The 17512-nt window shown below is 56.9% G+C and overlaps 3 protein-coding genes across 25 annotated transcripts in view; all 3 read right to left on the bottom strand.

Moving 5' to 3' along the window:
• Nucleotides 1–1230: 1230 nt before the first annotated feature.
• On the bottom strand, nucleotides 1231–2747 carry TMEM89 (transmembrane protein 89). The gene is made up of 2 exons (XM_003363119.5): nucleotides 1830–2747; nucleotides 1231–1421 (listed from the first exon to the last, which is right to left on the bottom strand). Exons 1-2 carry the CDS (start codon nucleotides 2265–2267, stop codon nucleotides 1236–1238), a joined length of 624 nt encoding a protein of 207 aa, XP_003363167.2. The 5' UTR covers nucleotides 2268–2747; the 3' UTR covers nucleotides 1231–1235.
• Nucleotides 2748–3838: 1091 nt separating this feature from the next.
• SLC26A6 (solute carrier family 26 member 6) lies at nucleotides 3839–14020 on the bottom strand. 18 transcript variants are annotated; one of them, XM_070237695.1, is made up of 22 exons: nucleotides 13855–13993; nucleotides 12670–12709; nucleotides 11924–12082; nucleotides 11703–11842; nucleotides 11373–11483; nucleotides 10668–10831; nucleotides 10280–10444; nucleotides 10050–10202; nucleotides 9619–9701; nucleotides 9388–9535; nucleotides 9001–9114; nucleotides 8475–8552; nucleotides 8040–8135; nucleotides 7842–7948; nucleotides 7608–7677; nucleotides 6511–6603; nucleotides 6318–6422; nucleotides 5967–6059; nucleotides 5017–5196; nucleotides 4747–4801; nucleotides 4336–4472; nucleotides 3839–4103 (listed from the first exon to the last, which is right to left on the bottom strand). In XM_070237695.1, the coding sequence occupies exons 3-22, from the start codon at nucleotides 12040–12042 to the stop codon at nucleotides 4089–4091; spliced, it is 2226 nt and encodes a 741-aa protein (XP_070093796.1). In that variant the 5' UTR covers nucleotides 12043–12082; nucleotides 12670–12709; nucleotides 13855–13993; the 3' UTR covers nucleotides 3839–4088. The 18 variants fall into 18 exon arrangements, 17 of the variants coding, with proteins under 17 accessions (XP_070093796.1, XP_070093797.1, XP_023476248.1 ...); XM_070237696.1 differs by having other exon boundaries at nucleotides 5017–5193; XR_011426912.1 differs by lacking the exon at nucleotides 12670–12709 and having other exon boundaries at nucleotides 5017–5213; nucleotides 13855–14004.
• Nucleotides 14021–14996: 976 nt separating this feature from the next.
• CELSR3 (cadherin EGF LAG seven-pass G-type receptor 3) overlaps nucleotides 14997–17512 on the bottom strand; it is a 28907-nt gene continuing 26391 nt past the window's right edge. For all 6 annotated transcript variants that reach the window (XR_011426911.1, XM_023620467.2, XM_023620470.2 and 3 more), the window contains one exon: nucleotides 14997–16745. Coding sequence is in view for 5 of the 6 variants with exons in the window: in XM_023620467.2 (XP_023476235.1) it covers nucleotides 16718–16745 (28 nt within the window). In the remaining variant the exon portion in view is untranslated. The remainder of the gene's footprint in view (nucleotides 16746–17512) is intronic.

Genomic DNA, 17512 nt, shown 5'->3' with positions numbered 1-17512 from the left:
ACTCCTCTGTATGGTTAGCTTATCGTTTCTGTCCTGGTGTAGGAATGGCTTCCAGAAACCTCCGGTCAGGATAGAAGTGCAAGGTCCTCTTGCCCAGTGCTGGAAAAATTGTGGGCCATGGAGAGAAAACAAGATTTGAAATGTGTGGAGCCAGAAGCTTAGCTGTGGAAAATTCTTCCAAATCATATGCGTACTATATGAAAGAAAGTTGATGAGTTTCCTAAATTTGAAAACAATCCAGACCACTTATGTGACACCATCAATAACAGGTTACGAGAGAAATAAATTTTCTAAACTATCACTAATTAAAACACAAATTTCAATCAACCATGTAAGAAGGGAGACTGAATTGCCTTCCTATTCTCTGTATGGAAAATATTTCCCCCCAAATTACAAAATCCTTGTCCTATGCAAAGGTGATCAGAGTGAGCAGCCTGAAAATACAGGGGAAAACATATTACAGAAATGTGTCAGGAAGTCACCACAAATGTTATTGTTCTGGATTTTGCATTGTATCGTCAGCTTTTTAGCATTTGTGATTTGTCATGATTTCTTTTCTCATTATTTTAATTTACTTCTATTTCTGTTTTTGAATTCATAACATTATATTCTTTTTCAAAAGCAGAGACCTTAAAAATGCAGAGGCCTCAGTACCCACTCAAACTGACTTGCCTATGGTAGAACGAAGGGAGGAGGTGGGTAAGGGCCTCCCCTTTGGGGAGGTTCAGCCCTCACTTTACTTCCAGGGCCTGAGAACAAGGGCCACTCAGGTGCCAGGGAGTGTTCGAGACTGCCACAAAGATGAAGGCAGCCAGGGCTCCCCCTCCAGCCCCTACTCCCAGCTCAGGCTGCAGCCCCAACCAGAAGCCCTAGTGGTTCAGCCAAGTTATCACCCCTGGGCAGCCCTCCCCAGATCATCTAAGTCTGCCCTGATAGTCAAGTCTTCTCCCACCACAGTGGAGACTCCTGAGGAGCAATTGTATTTGTGGGTGGGATACTTAGTGAGGAGTCAGTTGGTGGAGGCAATGGAGCAGTGTGAGCCAGCCTGGGCAAAACCTGCCCATCCATCTGGGGCACTGAGGCCTCAACAAGTCTGCTGGCTGTAAAAACAGAAAGGGGAAACAGGGTCCAGGCAGGCCTGGAGAGAAAAGACACACACAGTCCCAAGCCTGGCCCAGAGCCTCAGGCCACCCCTACCCTGACTGGCTATGAGGCAAAGAGAGGCATATGTTAGGTCACCCACTCTGGGTGGGAGTCCCCTTTATTTGGGTTCGCTGCTGGGTGGCTAGAGACTGCAGGTGGCCCTCGATGTGAACCAGGAGGGCATCCAGCACGTGCAGGACACCGAGGAGTAGGGTGCGGTCTGAGATCGGGGTCCGCTGTTTCCAGAGTCCAGGGGGGTCAGTGGTCACCTGTGGATGCTGAGGATAGGACCAAGCGGCAGGTGTGAGAGCAGAGGGATGGGACGGAGGTGTGGTAAGGGGCAGTAATGGAGCCAGGGGGATGGGGGATGGGGGACTTAGGGTGATAGAGGATCCCTGAGGGTCTGTTGTGGGCCAGGGTGGTCATGAGGACCAGGTAAGCTGGGTGAGGAATAGGGATATTAAAGAGGGACAGATGGGAGCAGGGTACTGGCCGTGGGGAATGGCTAGGGGCTGACAGGTGTGGACAGATGAATGGACCATGGGGTGTGAGCAGTGAGGAAAGGGGCAGCAGGAGGCCCACAAGGCATGGGTAGGCTGATTGGGGAAGGTTGGGTGGAGGATAGGAGCTCATTGGGTCTGAGTGGAGGTAGGACACTGGGGGGGACAGAGCGGTGCTGTGCTCACCTCAAACTTAGTGGCCCGTAAACGCCATCGCCGCTGCACCACATGGGCAATCATCAGCATCATGGTAGTGGTGGCTGTGACCCCAGCCACAGGGTAGACGTAGTTCTCCCCCAGGCCCATCAAATGGCCAGGACAGCCCAGGCTTTCTCTGCAACTCTCCATGCTGTCTGGTTGGCATCCCCAGGGCTGTAAGTCCAGCCCCACCTGGTACCACAGGGGCCGTGACCAGGTGTGGGTTGGGGCAGGCATGGCCAGCAGGAGTAGCACTAGCAGGAAGGACCGTGCGAGCAGCATGGCTGTGGCAAGTGCCAGCGGAACCTGGGCACCTGGCAACAGACAAACGCCCCTCCCCCACAGGCAGGCCAGACTAGAGGCAGGAGGTTCCAGCTGGCCCCATGGCCTTTCATGGGGGAAGCCTGAGCAGAAAACATGGGGCATGGGGTTCCAGGGCTGAGGAGGATGGCAGGCTTGGGGCCCAGGACTAAAGGAGTGCCTCCTTTACCCCCTCCCTCCTCCTCACCTAACATCCACTCCCTACAATTCTAACATCCCACAGCCTCTAACACTGCTCTCCAGCTCAGAGCTGCTCGCTGGTCCCCTACGCCCAGCCTACCCGACAGTCCACATCACCGCAGTGAGTGCTCAAAAACGGGGGGCCCCTCACGCTCCGAATAAAGTCCAAAGGCTCAGCATGCTTTGGTCTCCCCTCCTGCCTCATGCAGGCCTCGCTAGTGTTGCTGCACACACCTGCTGTTCCCCACACCAGGAGCGCTGTCCTCCACTCATAGAGACACTTCTCATGGCTGGAGCTTCAGTAGAAGTATCACCTGCTCCCTGAGCCTCCCTCCCAGGACCATCTGGGGCGACACAGTCCTTTCTCTCCCATGTGACTCTGTTTTATTTTCTTCGAAGCATTTCTAAGTATCTGCAATCTCTTGTTCGAGGTCGGCCTTCCATTCCAGCACATACGCTTCACTCAACCAATATTTACCAAGCACCGCCACGTGCCAGGCACCTCCTGGTGCCAGGACACGGCATGACAGAATAGACAAAGAGCCATGACTTCCTGGGCTGAGGTTCTGGGGGTAGAGGGTGGACAAAGATTTGTAAACACAGTGCAGGGCCACAATAAAGACAGCTGAGCAAGGGGTGCCTCAGTGACTTGGAGGGTAGGGCAGCCTCTGTCCACTCACCCAGCAGAGCCTAGCACCTGGTCAGCTGGTAGACGGCAAAGCTCACCCGTTTTGAGCAAGTGACACGGGCCCAGCACTGATGCAAGCATTTCATGGCATTTACTCATGGCACGGAACAACCCACGAGGTGGATCCTATTACCATTCATGCTCTGCTGATGAGACCTTGAGGCCCAGGAAGATTCTAGTGCCCCCACCCTCACCCCAAGCACTCAGAGTATCAGCTGGCTCGAAGGCCCACTGCTGCCCACTGGGCCACAGGCCCAGATGTTGGCATTTTATGGTAGAAATCAACACATGCTTCTTGGCCCACAGTGACCTACAAAGCCCAGTGATCTAATTATACGAACAGGCATTTTCCCAAGTAAATCAATCATGCACACTCTTATTTCTAAATGCAGACCAGCAGCACCTGTGAACACCTGCCCCTCCTCAACTGGTTACTCGGGTGTTCACATTACACCCTCCAGGGCTACCTGGTGGCACCCAGTGCCTTGCTTGTTATCAAGTGCCCCTGAGAACAGATGATTCCTGAGAAGCAGCTCTGATTCCAACTGTTTTACAGCTGAGGACACAGGTGCCGAGGACTATGTGTGGCCGGGGAGAAACTTCAACCCGTATGCCCCAATTCTGGGCCTGGCCCCACAGCTCGCCCTCCTGTTCTATACTGTCCCTCCTGACCCTGCCCTCCCCAAACCTCCCCTACAACTTCTGATTCCAGTCCCCAGTGTGGGCCATAAGAAGAGTCAGGAGCCAGGACTGTGGACCCACCTCCTACCCCCACCAAGCCTCCACCAAGCCACAGCAGAGCCTGGTGTTGGGCAAACAAATCTTTATTCCTGAGGCTGCAAACACGCATGCTCCCCTGCCCTGGCCAGTGCTGGCCGACTCCAGTGCCCCATCACACTGAACGCGGAGTCCCAGGACCTCCATCCCTGAGTTATGTATGTGTATACGGAGGGTACTCCTGGGTGACAGCTGGAGGCAGCCTAGGGGTCAGGGGGTTCTCATGGGTGCCACGTCACAATCTCCAGAGGTAGGCAGTCTCAGGTAGGGTGGCAGCACGGTCAGAGTTGGGTAACCTGAGCAGGCCAAGGAGGAGAAGCGCCAGTCAGTTTGCAAAGGACGCATACCACCCCCTCCCCTAGGAGAGCAACCTCTGCCCCCAGGAGCAGCTTTATCTAAAGGCAGGAGGGGAAGGCAGTGGGTCCACTGGAGGCAGAGCCATCTAGGAAGTGTGGACTTCCTGGAGTTGGGGTCAGGGGTGGGGACAAGCAGTAGATAAAGAGTTTAGCGGTCCAGAGGTCAGCTCACCGAAACAGGGCTGACGGGACCAGACCTTGGGTGTTGGAGGGCAAAGACGACAGCATCGTGGACAGAGGCAAAGAGATGCTGCTTAGTGATAGACGCATCGAAGAAGTGCCCAGCCTCAAGCTGTGTGACCACAGGGGCTGTAGGCAAGAAGCAGGTCTCCCCTGACTCACAGAACCACCAAGAACCCCAACCCCCAATCACCAGCAGAATGCCCTGACCCATGTCACCTGTGACCTCCACCCCTGAGGTTACAGCTAAACCCCTAGTCACCCTTGACCCTTCACCTTGCCTCCCAGGATACCTCTGACTTCCAGTTTCAGAGACTTTTACCTTGTGCTGCCTGGCAGACTCCTTGACGGGAAGAGCCCCACCCCCTTCCCGGACCATTCCTGCCATCCCCACCCCACGCACTGTGGCAGGCGGCCATGTACACCTCCACCTCGATCTCCCGGAAGTCACGGAAAATCTGCAGCAGAAAAAGGGGGCCAGATTCAGAGGGAGGCTCAGGCTCCAAGGGAGGATTCAGGAAGGCTGCAGGGAGGGAGTTTAGAGGGGGAGCTCAGAGAGTCTGGGGGTTGGAAGGCTCAGAGGGCTCTTGGAGCTAGTTATGGGGGCAGAGTGCAGGCTTGAGGGGCCTCGTCCTCCCCCAGGGCTCTTCCTAGGTATACCCCAGCCTCTTACATTCTTCAGGCTCTTGAGGCACACAGTGTCCACGAAGGAGAGGGCACCCAGGTCCAGGACAAGGCTGTGGAAATCCGGCTGAGGCAGGCCCAGGGCCTTCAGTGTGGACCCATCTGGGGCCTTGGCATCTTCTTGACCGCTGGCTGCTGTATCCTCTAGTTCCTTCCCTGCGCTCACCTGCTATGGAGCCAGACACACTGCAAGGGCCGCCCACAAGAAGATGAAGGCAGGGAACACGCACAGACAGGCAGGGTCACATAAGGTCAGGTGTGGGAGCATGCATGTAAACACCCAGATATATGGGGCTTGCAAGGGACACATGAGGACTTGGACATGGGGATTTCCTCTAGGCAAAGACAGGAGGAACTCATGGGGACACACAGGAGAGGACGCCTAGACTCAAGTAGCACACACAGACCAAGCATATACTGCTCTATTACCTCCTGGGCCCAGGCTTAATAGGGACACTTAAGAAGGGAGGCCACTGGGAGACTGTACCTCATCCTCAGTCAGCCAGGATGGAGTGGATAGGGGGCCCAAGGATGGACCAGAAGAGACACATGCACACATGTGTACACTCAGACACCTCGGCCCCCTGCCTAGGTCTCTAACTGAGTGTGGCGTTCCCTTTTTGGACCCCACATTTTTTCCCCACGCCCTCAATCCCTTCCCTCTATCCATGAGCACAGACGGTAGGGTCTTGCAGACTCTGTAAATTCAAGGTCTTCATGTGGGCCTCAGATTACAGACAAGAGAGCCACAAGCAGAATTCCATGGCATACTCTAGAGATCTCCCCACAGAGTATCTTATCCATCACCCATTCCTCCTGCTATTGGCACAACCACCTTGAATGCACAACTCGAAGGTCCACAGCTTTCCTCATGGGACATGTGTGAGCACCCCCATCTCTGCAGCTCATGGCTGACCCCTCTCCCACCTCCAGCCTCACCTTGGCCTTGGAGCCCTCCATGTTGTTGCTCTCGATGTCTCTGATGCTGGTGTTGGCATTGATGGAAACGGAAGTGCCCTTGGAGGCAGCAGCCTAGGCCAGGGAAGAGAGGAGACAGGGATCGTGATGGGTTCACACCGTCGCTGCCTTGGTGGGATGGGAGAAAAATAAAATTCCACCCAGAGCCCTGACCAGCCAGGGGAGTAAAGCAGGGTCCTAGGGGGCATCAGGGAGAAAGGAGGAGGAATGAAGAATGCGGGTGAGAAGTCAGGAGCCCAGGAGGTTGGGAGAAAGGCTGCGTCGGGTGAGCAGCAGGACAGACGCAGGAGTCACCGGCTCAAGGGGCCCTGCCTGTCTCTGGAGCTTCTCCTCCTTCAGCAGTCGCTTCAGCTTTAGCTCCTTCTTCTTGAGCAGCTTCTTCTTCCGGGAGATGAGGCGGTCGACGTCTATACCACACTAGAGGCGAATATCAGGGAAGGGGATGTGGACACTCTGTGGAAGTGAGGGACCCTCTGACACTCACCCTGGGGACCCCAAGCCTCACCTTCTGCTTCAATGTGTCACTGTAGAGTTCAGCGTTGGCAAAGTACACAGTGGCTGAGGAGCGGAAGACCTTCACGCCTGGGACCTCCCTGGCCTGGGGGTGGGTCAGGGTTGGGGTGGCTGAGCCCTCCTCTCTCCTGGCTGCCTTTCCTCCCCCATGTGCCCCAGCACCCACTGCCCCCCACCCCTCTGCTCCCCAGCCAGCATGGGCCCAGCCTGTGGCCCGTGCCCTCCCAGAAGCTTGGGCCACAGGCCTGGTGGTGTCATCCTGAGTCCTCATCCTGCTCCTTCCCTCTGCCCAGGCCCTTGGCCAGGACTGTCAGGGCTTCCTCCAGGGCATCCTGCACCTCTCCCTCCCCATCTCCCCTGCCCTTCTGCCAATATCCAGGCCAGGGTTCAGTGGCTCTCAGGCCTCCTCTTGGGTCTCCTATTCCTGCCCTGTGGTCTATTTTCTGCATGCAGATAGAGAGACCCTCCTTAGCTGCCATCCCAACCAAGCCTTCCCCAGCTCCCACCCCATTCAGAGCACTGCCCAGGTCTCTGCTCAGCATTTGGGCCTGCACGATGTGTTCCCTCCTCCCTTTCCAACCAGCTGAGCTGCTCCCCCTCATGTCCTCCCCTTACTCTGCCTAATCATACTGTGCTCAGCCTTCAAGTTTCCATGTCAGGGGGAATGGGCTTGTTTTATTCCAGAGCCCCACCTATTTTTACCAGCACTTGGCATGAGACTTCTCAGGAGGTAAATGACAGAGATCCAGTAATTCCACTGATAAATCTGGAAACAGCCTCCCCTACAGGAATCCCTCTGGGATTCCTGACCCAGGGCTTGTCTGCAGGATGGGACTTGTACTGCTGGCTCCAAGACAGACCTGTCCCCAGGCCCCCAGGCCTATCTCTGTCCACTCTTTCTCGGGCCCCTCCTAGTCCCTTATACTCTAACTGGGGGTCATAGATCCAAATTCTTCCCTTGAAATTACAAGGACCAAAGTGCCCTCAGCCCCCAGTGTCCTTGCCAGGTGTGGAAGGGACTGATAAAAGTCCATTCTGGCTCTGTTCCACCCCACCCAGGCCTTCCTCCTGCTTAGCACCCCCACACACCTCTGAGTACTCTGCCACATCTCTGTAAATGTCCGTGTCTGGCACCTGCCCCAGGATAGAATAGTGAGGCCTGTGAAGAACAGTGAGTGTGAGGAGAGAGGGCAGAGAAAAGGACAATGAGGGGGTACTAAGGAGCCTGGGGCTGTCCTTGAGACATGGGAAACCTGAGGGAGCCAGTGTGGAATGTCACTCCCTCACCAGCTGGAATTGGGGGGACCAAAAGGGTTGACTCACAGCTGCGTGCGGAACACCACAAGCAGCAGGGAGAAGGCCACCGCAGCTGCTAGGCCAAGGTCCAGGTTCAGCAGGATGGTGGCCACAAAGGTCACCAGCCAGATGAGCTAAAAACAGAAGGGCAGTGGTCAGCAGGGTCTAGAGGGGCTGTTGGAGCTGAAGGCCCCAATCCCACCCCTGGGATCCCAGGCCTCTCACCAGATCCATTCGATTTGCCTTCCAGAGGGAGCATATGTCTGTGAACTGCATCAACATGCCCTTCAAGTTCACGATAATGGCGGCTGCCAGGACTGCCTGCCATGGGGACAGTGTCACCAGGGGCTGCTGAGAGCTGCCCAGATACTGACAACCCCAGCCACCTGGGCATGAACAAGACTGACCCCAAGCACCTGGGCATAACCCTAAATGACGCTAACCACCACCCAGCCCGTGAACCTAACAACTTGGATCTGACGCTGAAAGGTCCTAACCCCTGACTCTCAACTCCAAATCTCACCCCAAAGGTCTCAACCTTGAAAAATGGCATGACCTTGTATCCCTGCCCCTCACCTGGGATGTGACTGACTGATCTGAGCCCCTGGCCTGGCCAAGGCCCTCAAACCCAGCTGGGTAGGGGTGGAGGTGGGGGCTCACCTTAGGCAGGTCTTGGAAGAGTTCCCCAAGTTTGACAATGATAATGAGGATGAAGAGGGAGGAGACAGCTCCAGCAACCTGCCGGGTGGGAGTGAGCAGGAGGCAGGAGTGAGCAGGAGGGTAGCAGAGTAGGAGTAGGGGAAGAGAGTGGGGGAGCAGGGGAAGGGAGTGGGGGGCTGGGGCCAGAGTAGGGGTTGGGGGTAAAGTGGAGGGAGAGTGGGAGTGGAGAGTAGGGGTGGGGGTGGAGAGTAGGGGTTGGGGGAGAGTAGAGGTGGGGGAAGAGAGGAGAGGAGGGGGAGGGGAGAGTAAGGGTTGGGAGGAAAGTAGGGGAGAGTAGGGGGAGTGTGGGGAGAGTAGAGGCGAAGAGTAGGGTTGGGGCAAGAGAGTAGGGGGTGGGGGGAGAGCAGGGGGGTGGGGGGAGAGTAGGGAGGGAGCAGGGGGAGAGCAAGGGGAGGAGGGTGGGACAACCCAGGCAAAGCAGCACATGCACACACAGAAGCACACCCGCGCCCACACCTGAGCCCACCTGTGTGTTGCCCCCTGTGCTCTCTTGTACCAGGCTCCGAGACATAGAGCAACTCACAGGGAAGCACTGGAAGACGCCCCCAATAAGGTTACTGAGGCCAAGGGCCACCAGCTCCTGGTGGAGGGGAGAGCAGGTGTGAGGAGACTTCAGTGGCAGAGCCTGGTCACTCGCCAAGCAACTGTGTCTAGGCCTAGGCATCCCCAACCTTCACCCCCACTGCATAGCCCTCAAGGACTTGGCTGTTGTCCTGTGTCCTGCTCCCCCATCCTCAGTCCCCCACATGGCCCACCACATCTGTTTGCTGTTTCCTTGTGTCCCACCTGAGACTCCATCCCCCTCAGACCTCCTCCACTGCCTGCTAACTGTCCCGCATCCCGTCCTCCAGACCTGGTTGCTGTCCACCCTGTAGCCATGCCTCAGTGCGAAGATCTTCCCCAGCGAGATGGCAATGGCGAACCCAACCACAGCGATGGCGAAGGCATTTCCCACAAGTTTTGCGAACAGCTGGGAGTTGGGGGCCACTGGGGGTAGCAGCCTGTGAGGGGCATCTGTGAGGCCAAAGGAAGGTGCTGACCCTGGCCACCCAAGCTCCCTGACCTGACAGGGGCCAGAGCTCACCCTGCAGGGATGTCACCCACGACATCCACCCCAAATCTGTGCTTCAGGCCCACGCCGTAGGAGATGCCTGTGGCCCCGATGAGCTGGGAGGAGAGGACAGAGTCAGAGGAGGGAGGTGCTGGCACCACTGTCAAGGGGGATGGAGAAACCACTTTGGGGGTGAAGGGGGAGACTTGAAGCAAAACCTTCAGAGGGACAAGCTAGCAACAGGATGAGACAGACGCCACCATTTTGGGAAAAGAGAGATGCTGTCTCTCAGGGGCAGGAAGATATTAACTCGGGAGCTTTCCGCTGTGGTCCGCCCAGTCCCCAGGAACTCTCACCAGTGCTCATGCCAGCTAGTCTTTAAATGCCTGGGGGATGCCCGTATGGCAGGAATATATCCCCACTTGCCCTTCTCCCCTGTCCCCTGCCCCCCCCAGAATCCGAACCGTGAGCAGTTCCCCGGGGATCGGCAGGGGCAGATGTTGTTGCAGCTTGTCATTCAGTAGCTTCACCACCACAAGCACTACCCCTGCCACAAGTGCGGTGACCATGGTGCCAACCACGCTCTGGGGCAGCTTCCAGCAGACTTCTAGCAGTGTCTGAGGGGAGACAGGGTCACAGCCAGCACTCAAGCTCATGGGCACACCCACCTGTCCCTCATCCCACCTTCACTCACATAGATGATGGACAGTGGCCCAGAGCGGCTGCTCAATTGGAGGCCAAACACATACTTGAGCTGCGAGATGAAAACCTGCACAGATGCAGCTGTGGTATAGCCATGGACCAGAGGTTCTGACAGGTAGGTGACCACGAAGCCGAAGTGGACCAGGCCAAGCCCCACCTGTGGGGTGGCCAGGGGCAATCAGGGGAGGTGGGGGTCCTAGGGGTGGCTGGGGCATAGCCCAGGGCAGGTAAGATCAGAGAGGGATGAGTCAACAGCCAGAGTGATGAGGAGGAGGATGGTGATGGTCAGACACTCAGAGGAACTGGCAGACGGGGGTTGGGGGGATGGGTTCAGCAGTGGGGCAGGTAGTAGGGGGACAGTACTCCTGACTGCTCTGTACCTGGAAAAGGCCAACTAGGACACTGAGTGCGGAGGCCAGCTGCACCCGGGCAGCATCTCTGGCCGTCTCATTGACTGTGGAGTTCAAGTCCTGAAGGAAGTCCTCATCTGGGGCCAGGGATTCTGTCACACTGCCCACCATCACAGACATGACAGCAAAAGTGCCTATAGGGACAGGTCAGGGCAGGTCTGAACGGGAGAGGACACTGTCCTGCCCTGGAGCCCTGGTCTTAAGGGAGAAGACAGACATCCAGTTCTAGACAAATATCCTCAGACTATGCTGTGCAAATAGTGGCAGTGCTGACAGTCACGTATGAACCCTGAGCTCAAGGGCTCTTGAGGGTGACTAGAAATGTGGGCCCCGCACATCTACCCTGCCCACCTATGCCCACTGGCTCAGAACCGCTCCCCTTGTGAAAGGTGGAATGAGGAGGGGGCACAGCCCGCCAAAGGTTATCAGGCCTGTGCCAAGTTCTGAGCCCCCAACATCCGCCCGGAGCCAGGGCCTCTAGGTCACCTGACTGCGTGGTCCCATGGTCAGAGGCCTACTCCTGCATGGGAATGACCCTTGGGCCAGTCTTCCAGCAGCCCAGCACCAATGCTGCTCTCTTCCCTAAGTTCCCTTGTTCTGCTCAGCCCGCCCTCAATCTGTCCTCCATGAGGGAGGTGGGCATCCTCCAGCAAGGCTGGGCCTGGCTCCACTCACCCACAGAGATGTGCCGGGAAGTGCCAAACAGGAAGTAGATAAAGACAGGGTAGAAGGAGCTGTAGAGGCCAAACACTGGGGGCAGTCCAGCCAGGAGGGCATAGGCTAGGCCTGGAGGTAGAATGGTGGCAATGTAGGCTAAGGGGCCAGGGCCTTGAAAGGATGAGGGAATCCCAGCCCTAGGTCATAGGCCACAGTTGCAGAGGCAGGGGTCATGACTTCAGGTTTGGGGGCAGCCACAGATCACAGGGCTTCTAGGCTAGGGCCTTAAAGGGTCGAGGTCACCAGGCAATGGTTGAGGGTACAGCCTCCAGATGACAGGTGGCTTACCCTGTGGTAGCTGCATAATGGCCACACTTAGGCCAGACAACAGGTCACCCAGGAGCCAGTCACGCACAGGATACCGGGGTAGCCAAGCCAAAACAGGGAGGTATTGGAGCAGAAGTGCTCGGGCCCGAGCATGGGAGCACCTGAGGACACAAGGGTAGGTATCAGGGATAGAGGCTACCTAGGTCCTGCCAGTGCCCCTAGGCCCCAACCCTCAGCCTTACTGCAACCAGGTTCGCCACTGGTGGGTCCCAGTCACTGAGCTCCAGCGCCCCAGCTCCTCCAGCTGTTTCTGGTTCAGCAGTGGCCGCTCCACGTGGTAGTCTCGCCTCCTCAGCTCCATTTCTTGTGTTGTGGACAGCAGTGCTTGTGTATCCCTCTGTCTGGGGTGGCAAGACCAGAGACACCGTCAGGGCACCCCTGGCCCAACCTCCCCCACACATCCACCTGAGACTAGAGAGTCACCACCTGACTGATATCTAGTCCCCGAGATCTAGGTAGGTCCAGCCCCCAGCTGGCTCCATGCCCACACCCAGGGCAGTGCCTGAACTTTGGCTAGTGGAAACCGCTTGCTGGGACAAAGTCCCCCACGAAGAGGCAGCAGGATGAGCACAGTCCACACTACCCAGCCCTGAGGGTTCTACCAATCCAGGTCCCAGGCTGACTGCCCCTCCCAGCCCCTTGCTCTCCCCCAGCCAATCCCCGTCCAGTCTCTGAGTCCTTATCCAGCTGCCCCATGAGCCCACTGCTGGCTGGCTGAGAGCACACGCAAGGAAGGGATCCAGCAAACTAGGGGTCCAGTTCTTCAGGCAAGGCCCTCTTCAGATGAGACCCTCCCCTCTAAGAAGGAGAGAGGTGGGGCTAATATTGCCCCTGGGCCTCCAGCCCCAGGGTCCAAGTTGTAGACAATCTCAGGCCTAATCTGGGAAAGCCAGGGGATGGCTCTCACCTGGAGAGAAAGGGGACTCACCTGGAAGGAGAGGCTTCCACCTGGAAAGGGAAGCTCCCACCTGAAATGGGGGAAGATCTCAGCTGGGAATAGATCTCAGCTAGGGGGAAGCTCTCACCTGATTCAAAATTTTTCACCAGCCAGGTAAGTTCTGTCCTGGGGAGAATCTCTGATCTGCCCAGAGGCTCCCACCTGAAGAGGGGGAAAGCTCTCGCTAGGGAATAGGAGACCTGGGAGGAAGCTGTCCTGGAAATAGATCTCACCTGGGAATGGGAGCTCTTAGAGAGGGAGCTCTTACCTGGGGGCAAGCTTTCACCCACCAGGAAAGTTCTGATCTGGAGGGTACTCTCACCTACGGGAAGCTCTGACCTGGGGAGGCTCTCACCTGGGAATAGATCTCAGAGGGAGGATCTTACCTGAAGGGAAGCTCTCCCCTGCCGGGAAAGCTTTCGCCTGTCAGGAAAGTTCTGATCTGTGAGAAGCTCTGACCTAGGGGAAGGATCCCACCCGAGGGCCAGGGCCGAGGGCCGGGAACTCACCAGCGAAGGGCCTGGGTGTCCCGGTTGGAGGAGGGAGTGGAATGGGTGCAAAGAAGAACCTTAAAGACTTTGACGTGTCCCACAGAGATCTTTGAGCCCCCTCGCCCCTCCTCCGTGAGTCACTCAGGTGTTCTTAAAGGGCTCCCTCCACCGCCCCCCCAACCCCCCACCAGCAGGACGCGTGCTTGGAGGGCGGGGCTTGGGTCCTTGGCCCCTCCCGCTGGGAGGGCACAGCTGCCAGAAGGGCCGAAGCGCTCATTCCCGTAGGAGTGGTACAGCGGCCGGCCTCAGGCCCCGGCTATGGACTATCTTGCAGCGACCTCCCGGCCCCAACGCGCCCCACCGGCGCACCTCCTGGGCCGCGGCTCCTCCGCACGGAGCCGCCTCCCTACGGCCCCCGGCTAGCTTTCCAGCGAGGCTCGACCGGCCTTTGGCACAGCCGGCTCCCGCCCCCATCCCTCGCTGCAGTTGGGCAGCCGCCCGCAGAAAAGCGGCAAAGCGGTAAACCGAGGCGTTGTAGGCAGCGTACGCCGGCTCCAGACTTGGCGGTACCCCTTCCGAGCCAACCCAAGCCGGGCGCCTGCGCGGGGCCCAGGAGGCTGCCGGCGCCTCGCGGACACGCACGTGGACGCGGACACGGGAAACCCAGGCCGCGCCCCGCACTCACCCCGAAGCTTCCGACGGCTCCATGGCTTGAGGGCTGCCAGGTGGCGGCTGCTACCACAGCTCCAGCAAGAGGCTGCTACGGGCCGAAAGGCCGAGCTGGGAAAGGGGCAAGGCCTCCGGCGCGCTCCCACAGGCCAATCCCCGGCAGGACGGGGAGGGCTTGGGCCAATCAGCGTGCTTGGTTGGGGCCTAAGAGGCGCTCTATGGGCGGGGAGAGCCTGGAGGAGGAAGATTTAACCCCTTCCTCCCCTGCGGCCTGCCTCCTGCTCCCCCTCGTGGCTCGCCTAGCCCTCCTCCCTGAGCCGGGTGGAACTGCAGAACTGGGACTAAAGACCCGCGCTGGGCTGGCCATAGCCGCGGCCCCAGGGCCCTGAGTGGGACAGGGCTGATAGCGTGTCCTGGCTTCTTGTGGAGGGTCCCCGCGGGATGGAGAGGGGAAAATCCCAAGCGGGCAGGATGCTTGGGGGCGCCGCTAGCGACCAGAGCCTTGGTTCTCCGTCGGGTATCCATGGCCTCTCATGCCTCCCACTGAGGGCGCCACCCTAAGCCTTTTTCCCTGAGACCAGGCATGTCTCTGAGACCAAAGGTGCCCCAGCTTCCCTTCAACTCTGAACACCCAGATCTGAAGTAAGGCTGGGAGTTTCCTCTCCCCTGCGTATAGCACAGCCCGGACATCATGCCTGAAGTTTTCCGCCTGAGCCACAGAGGAATACAGCGTCCCTACCAGCTCCAAGTCCTAGAGGTCGCAGGGGTCAGTGCTGTCAATGAGCTGAGGAGTTTAGCAAGGGCAGTTCCTAGAGATGGTTTGACCCCTGGTGGCAGCAAACGCCAGGTTGGGCTGCAGGCCCTGAAGACTTAGGAAATCATCATGCTGCTGCCTTGACAGGGAGGGGGGTTTCCCTTGAGACCTGACTCTCAGCACCTCTGCTCATACTTCAGGCCTCAATCACAAGGTGACTGGCCAGAATTCAAGATGAAAGAGATGGGAACCTGGTCCAAATCTCCAATGAAATGGGCTAAAAATAGCTGAATATTCTTGTGGGGGCAGTGCTCAGATTTCCCCCAAAGGTCAGCCTGGCCTGAATCATTCATAGCCACCCTCCTACTCCACCCTTCTACCCGCAAACAGAAAGAGGCAATAACCATTTTCTATAGAAGTTTATTCCCAAAACAGCGCGGCTTCACGGAACAATTTACACAGACAGGAAAAGGGGCCACTGGGCTGGAGGTGGGGACGCCCAGAGAGGGGCATCTACAGAACCTAGGACATAGCAAGGACAACCCTTTCTCCCCGCAGTGGGCCCCTCAACCCTTCAAGGGTGGGGGTCATTCCGGGTAAGGAGAGCTGGGATCCTGGCTGGCGGGATTTGGCAGCAGTCAGTAAAGTAGAACTTTCAATCTCCTTGGAAACTGCCTCCCAAGAGTATGTGGGGGGGAGGGGTGTGTCTGTACAGATCCCCCCCACAACCCTGCACAGCCACTGTTCCCAGTGGTAAGAGCTTGCCTACTCTCAAGGCCTTCTGGCTCTGCTGTTCAAGAGGGGACTCGGGGCTGACCTTTGACCTGGGATAACAAGGGGTTAGAAACCCCTCAAGATGGCCAGGCCCAGGGTCCTCACAGGTGGGTCCTCCAAGCCCCTCTCCCACTTTCTCTACTTTTTGCTTGTAAACAAAGAAAAAAAAACATTCTCAACTGTAAACAAAGTGTAAAAGTTCAAAGTTTTAAGTTGTAAACAAAGTTTAAAAATGTTTTAAATCTTGATCTGTAAACAAAGTAACAAAATTTACAAGTCCCCAGTTCTGGACATAAGACAAAGTAATAAAAGTGAGAGTTTTGTGAACAAGGTCCTAACAGTCATCTTTCCCTGTAGAAAGGAATAAAGGAGGGTGGTACTGAGTCACTTCCTGCAGCCCAGGTGCCAAGGGCCAGGGAGTTCCTGTAAACATGGGAGGCAGTGGCACCTACATTCTGAGTCTTCAGTTCCTGTTTCTGCTCCCTTTGCTCCTCCTCCCACTCCACCCTTCAGAATAAATTCTAAAGGGGGCAGCAACAGGAAATCAAATGGCACCACAGACAACTTTTGCTCACAGCCGGGGCAGGGGCTGGCAAATGACCCCTCGGTCTACCCTCCGCAGGAATGTCTGAATAGAGGCCTGAAACCCTCCCCATGGGAGAAAGGGAAGCCTTGCTCTGTAAACATGACATCTGCTGCTCCACCAGCGCCCCACAGCATCAATCCTAGGTCATAAGGCAGTAAGTGGCAGGGACTCCACATAATAAACACACACATCCACGAGGAGGTCGGCATGAGCAAGGCCCTGTGAAGGGGTCAGAGGACCCCTGTTTCCAAGACCAACCCCCAGTCCCAGAAGTTTGGCCCTTGGGGCATCCAAGAAAAAGCAAAGATCAATTCTGCACTTTGGGCCCTGACAATATTCAGATCAACCTGGTTGGGGAGCATTTGCCCCTCCTGTCTGAATCCACTCCAGTAAGATGAGAAGAAAGAGTATATGGTTTGCCAGGGACCCAAATGGGGTCAAACTCTGCACCTCTTTCCCCCTACACCCCCCCCCCCCCAGCCCAGCCGCAGAACCCTGGGACACAGAAAAGCTGAAAAATAACATAAGCATATCTCTCTGGTTACAAAGGTACAAAACGTATAAAAGTCCTCCCTTCAGTTCCCTTGCTCTGTGCATGTGTCACACACATGCTCACAGGTAAGTGTGGAGCCTCAGCACTGCAGCAACAGGGAGAGCTGGGGGCAAGGGCTGGGTAGGAGGCTGCCTCAGGATCAGCTCCTGACTCCTGGCGTCTCTTCCATTGGCCCAAGGCCTCCATCGCCCTCGCTGTTCCTCCTCGGCCCCTCAGGAGCGACCCTCACTTCTGGGAACTCTGCAGAGTTGAATGTGGAGATGAAAGGTGGTTGCTGAGAGGACTCTGAGTCAGGTGGCTCTGGACTCCCCCGTGGGATGGGACCTGGCCTGGCCCACCTCCCCACCGCTCCCCTCCCTGCCCCCATCCCCTTTGCCTCAGTCTCCAGCCCCCTTATGCCTATTCTGGGATTCTCAGAGCCCTTCACCCATTCTGGACCCCCAGATTCATCAGCAAGGCCCCTTGGCCAGCCACCTATGTCTTTTCTCTAAGCACTTAGCAAGCACCTACTATAGACACTATGTTAAAGCACTTGACAAATTTTGTCTCAAAAGCTGCACATCTCAAAAAATTTGTTACTACAGACACATTTTGCAGACAAAGAAACTGAGGCTCAGAGAGGTCAAGTGTATCTCCAGAGCCTAAACCCCTTTTCTGTCCCCCAGCCCTCTCAACAACCAGACCCCAAGGCCAGGCTGCAGGAGGACCCAGGTGATGCACACAGCTCCCTCTCTTCTCCACCCCCAGCATCCTTCCAGAGTCCTGGGCACCAGGCCCCAAAATCTCTGGTCCTATCTCCTCTCCTGACTCTGCTCAGGTTCTGTTGATCTCCTGCCCCACTCCTGGAGTCCTCTTCCCCCTAAAGCCTTTTCTCACCCTACAGACCTCCACAGAGCCTGACCTAGCTGTTCCTCCCTCTTAAAACTCAACTCTCCTTCTGGCTTCCAAAGCCTGGCAGCTCCTGGTTCCTCCTCACTCTCTCTGACACCTGTGTACCCAGCTGCCAT

The sequence above is a fragment of the Equus caballus genome, chromosome 16 (genome assembly GCF_041296265.1).
Source record: "Equus caballus isolate H_3958 breed thoroughbred chromosome 16, TB-T2T, whole genome shotgun sequence".
NCBI classification, from domain to species: Eukaryota; Metazoa; Chordata; class Mammalia; order Perissodactyla; family Equidae; genus Equus; species Equus caballus.
This window is presented reverse-complemented; position numbering and strand designations above follow the sequence as displayed.

Bases quoted from the DNA above. Each gene is read 5' to 3' on its own strand.
- TMEM89 (XM_003363119.5), bottom strand. From the start codon at position 2,267: ATGCCCCATGTTTTCTGCTCAGGCTTCCCCCATGAAAGGCCATGGGGC. The intron at 1,422-1,829 runs GTGAGCACAGCA...TCCTATCCTCAG, and splicing joins TACGGGCCACTAAGTTTGAG to CATCCACAGGTGACCACTGA.
- SLC26A6 (XM_023620479.2), bottom strand. From the start codon at position 13,877: ATGGAGCCGTCGGAAGCTTCGGG. The intron at 10,445-10,667 runs GTACAGAGCAGT...GCCACCCCACAG, and splicing joins TCCTAGTTGGCCTTTTCCAG to GTGGGGCTTGGCCTGGTCCA. The intron at 9,115-9,387 runs GTCTGGAGGACG...CCCCTCCACCAG, and splicing joins ACAGGGTGGACAGCAACCAG to GAGCTGGTGGCCCTTGGCCT.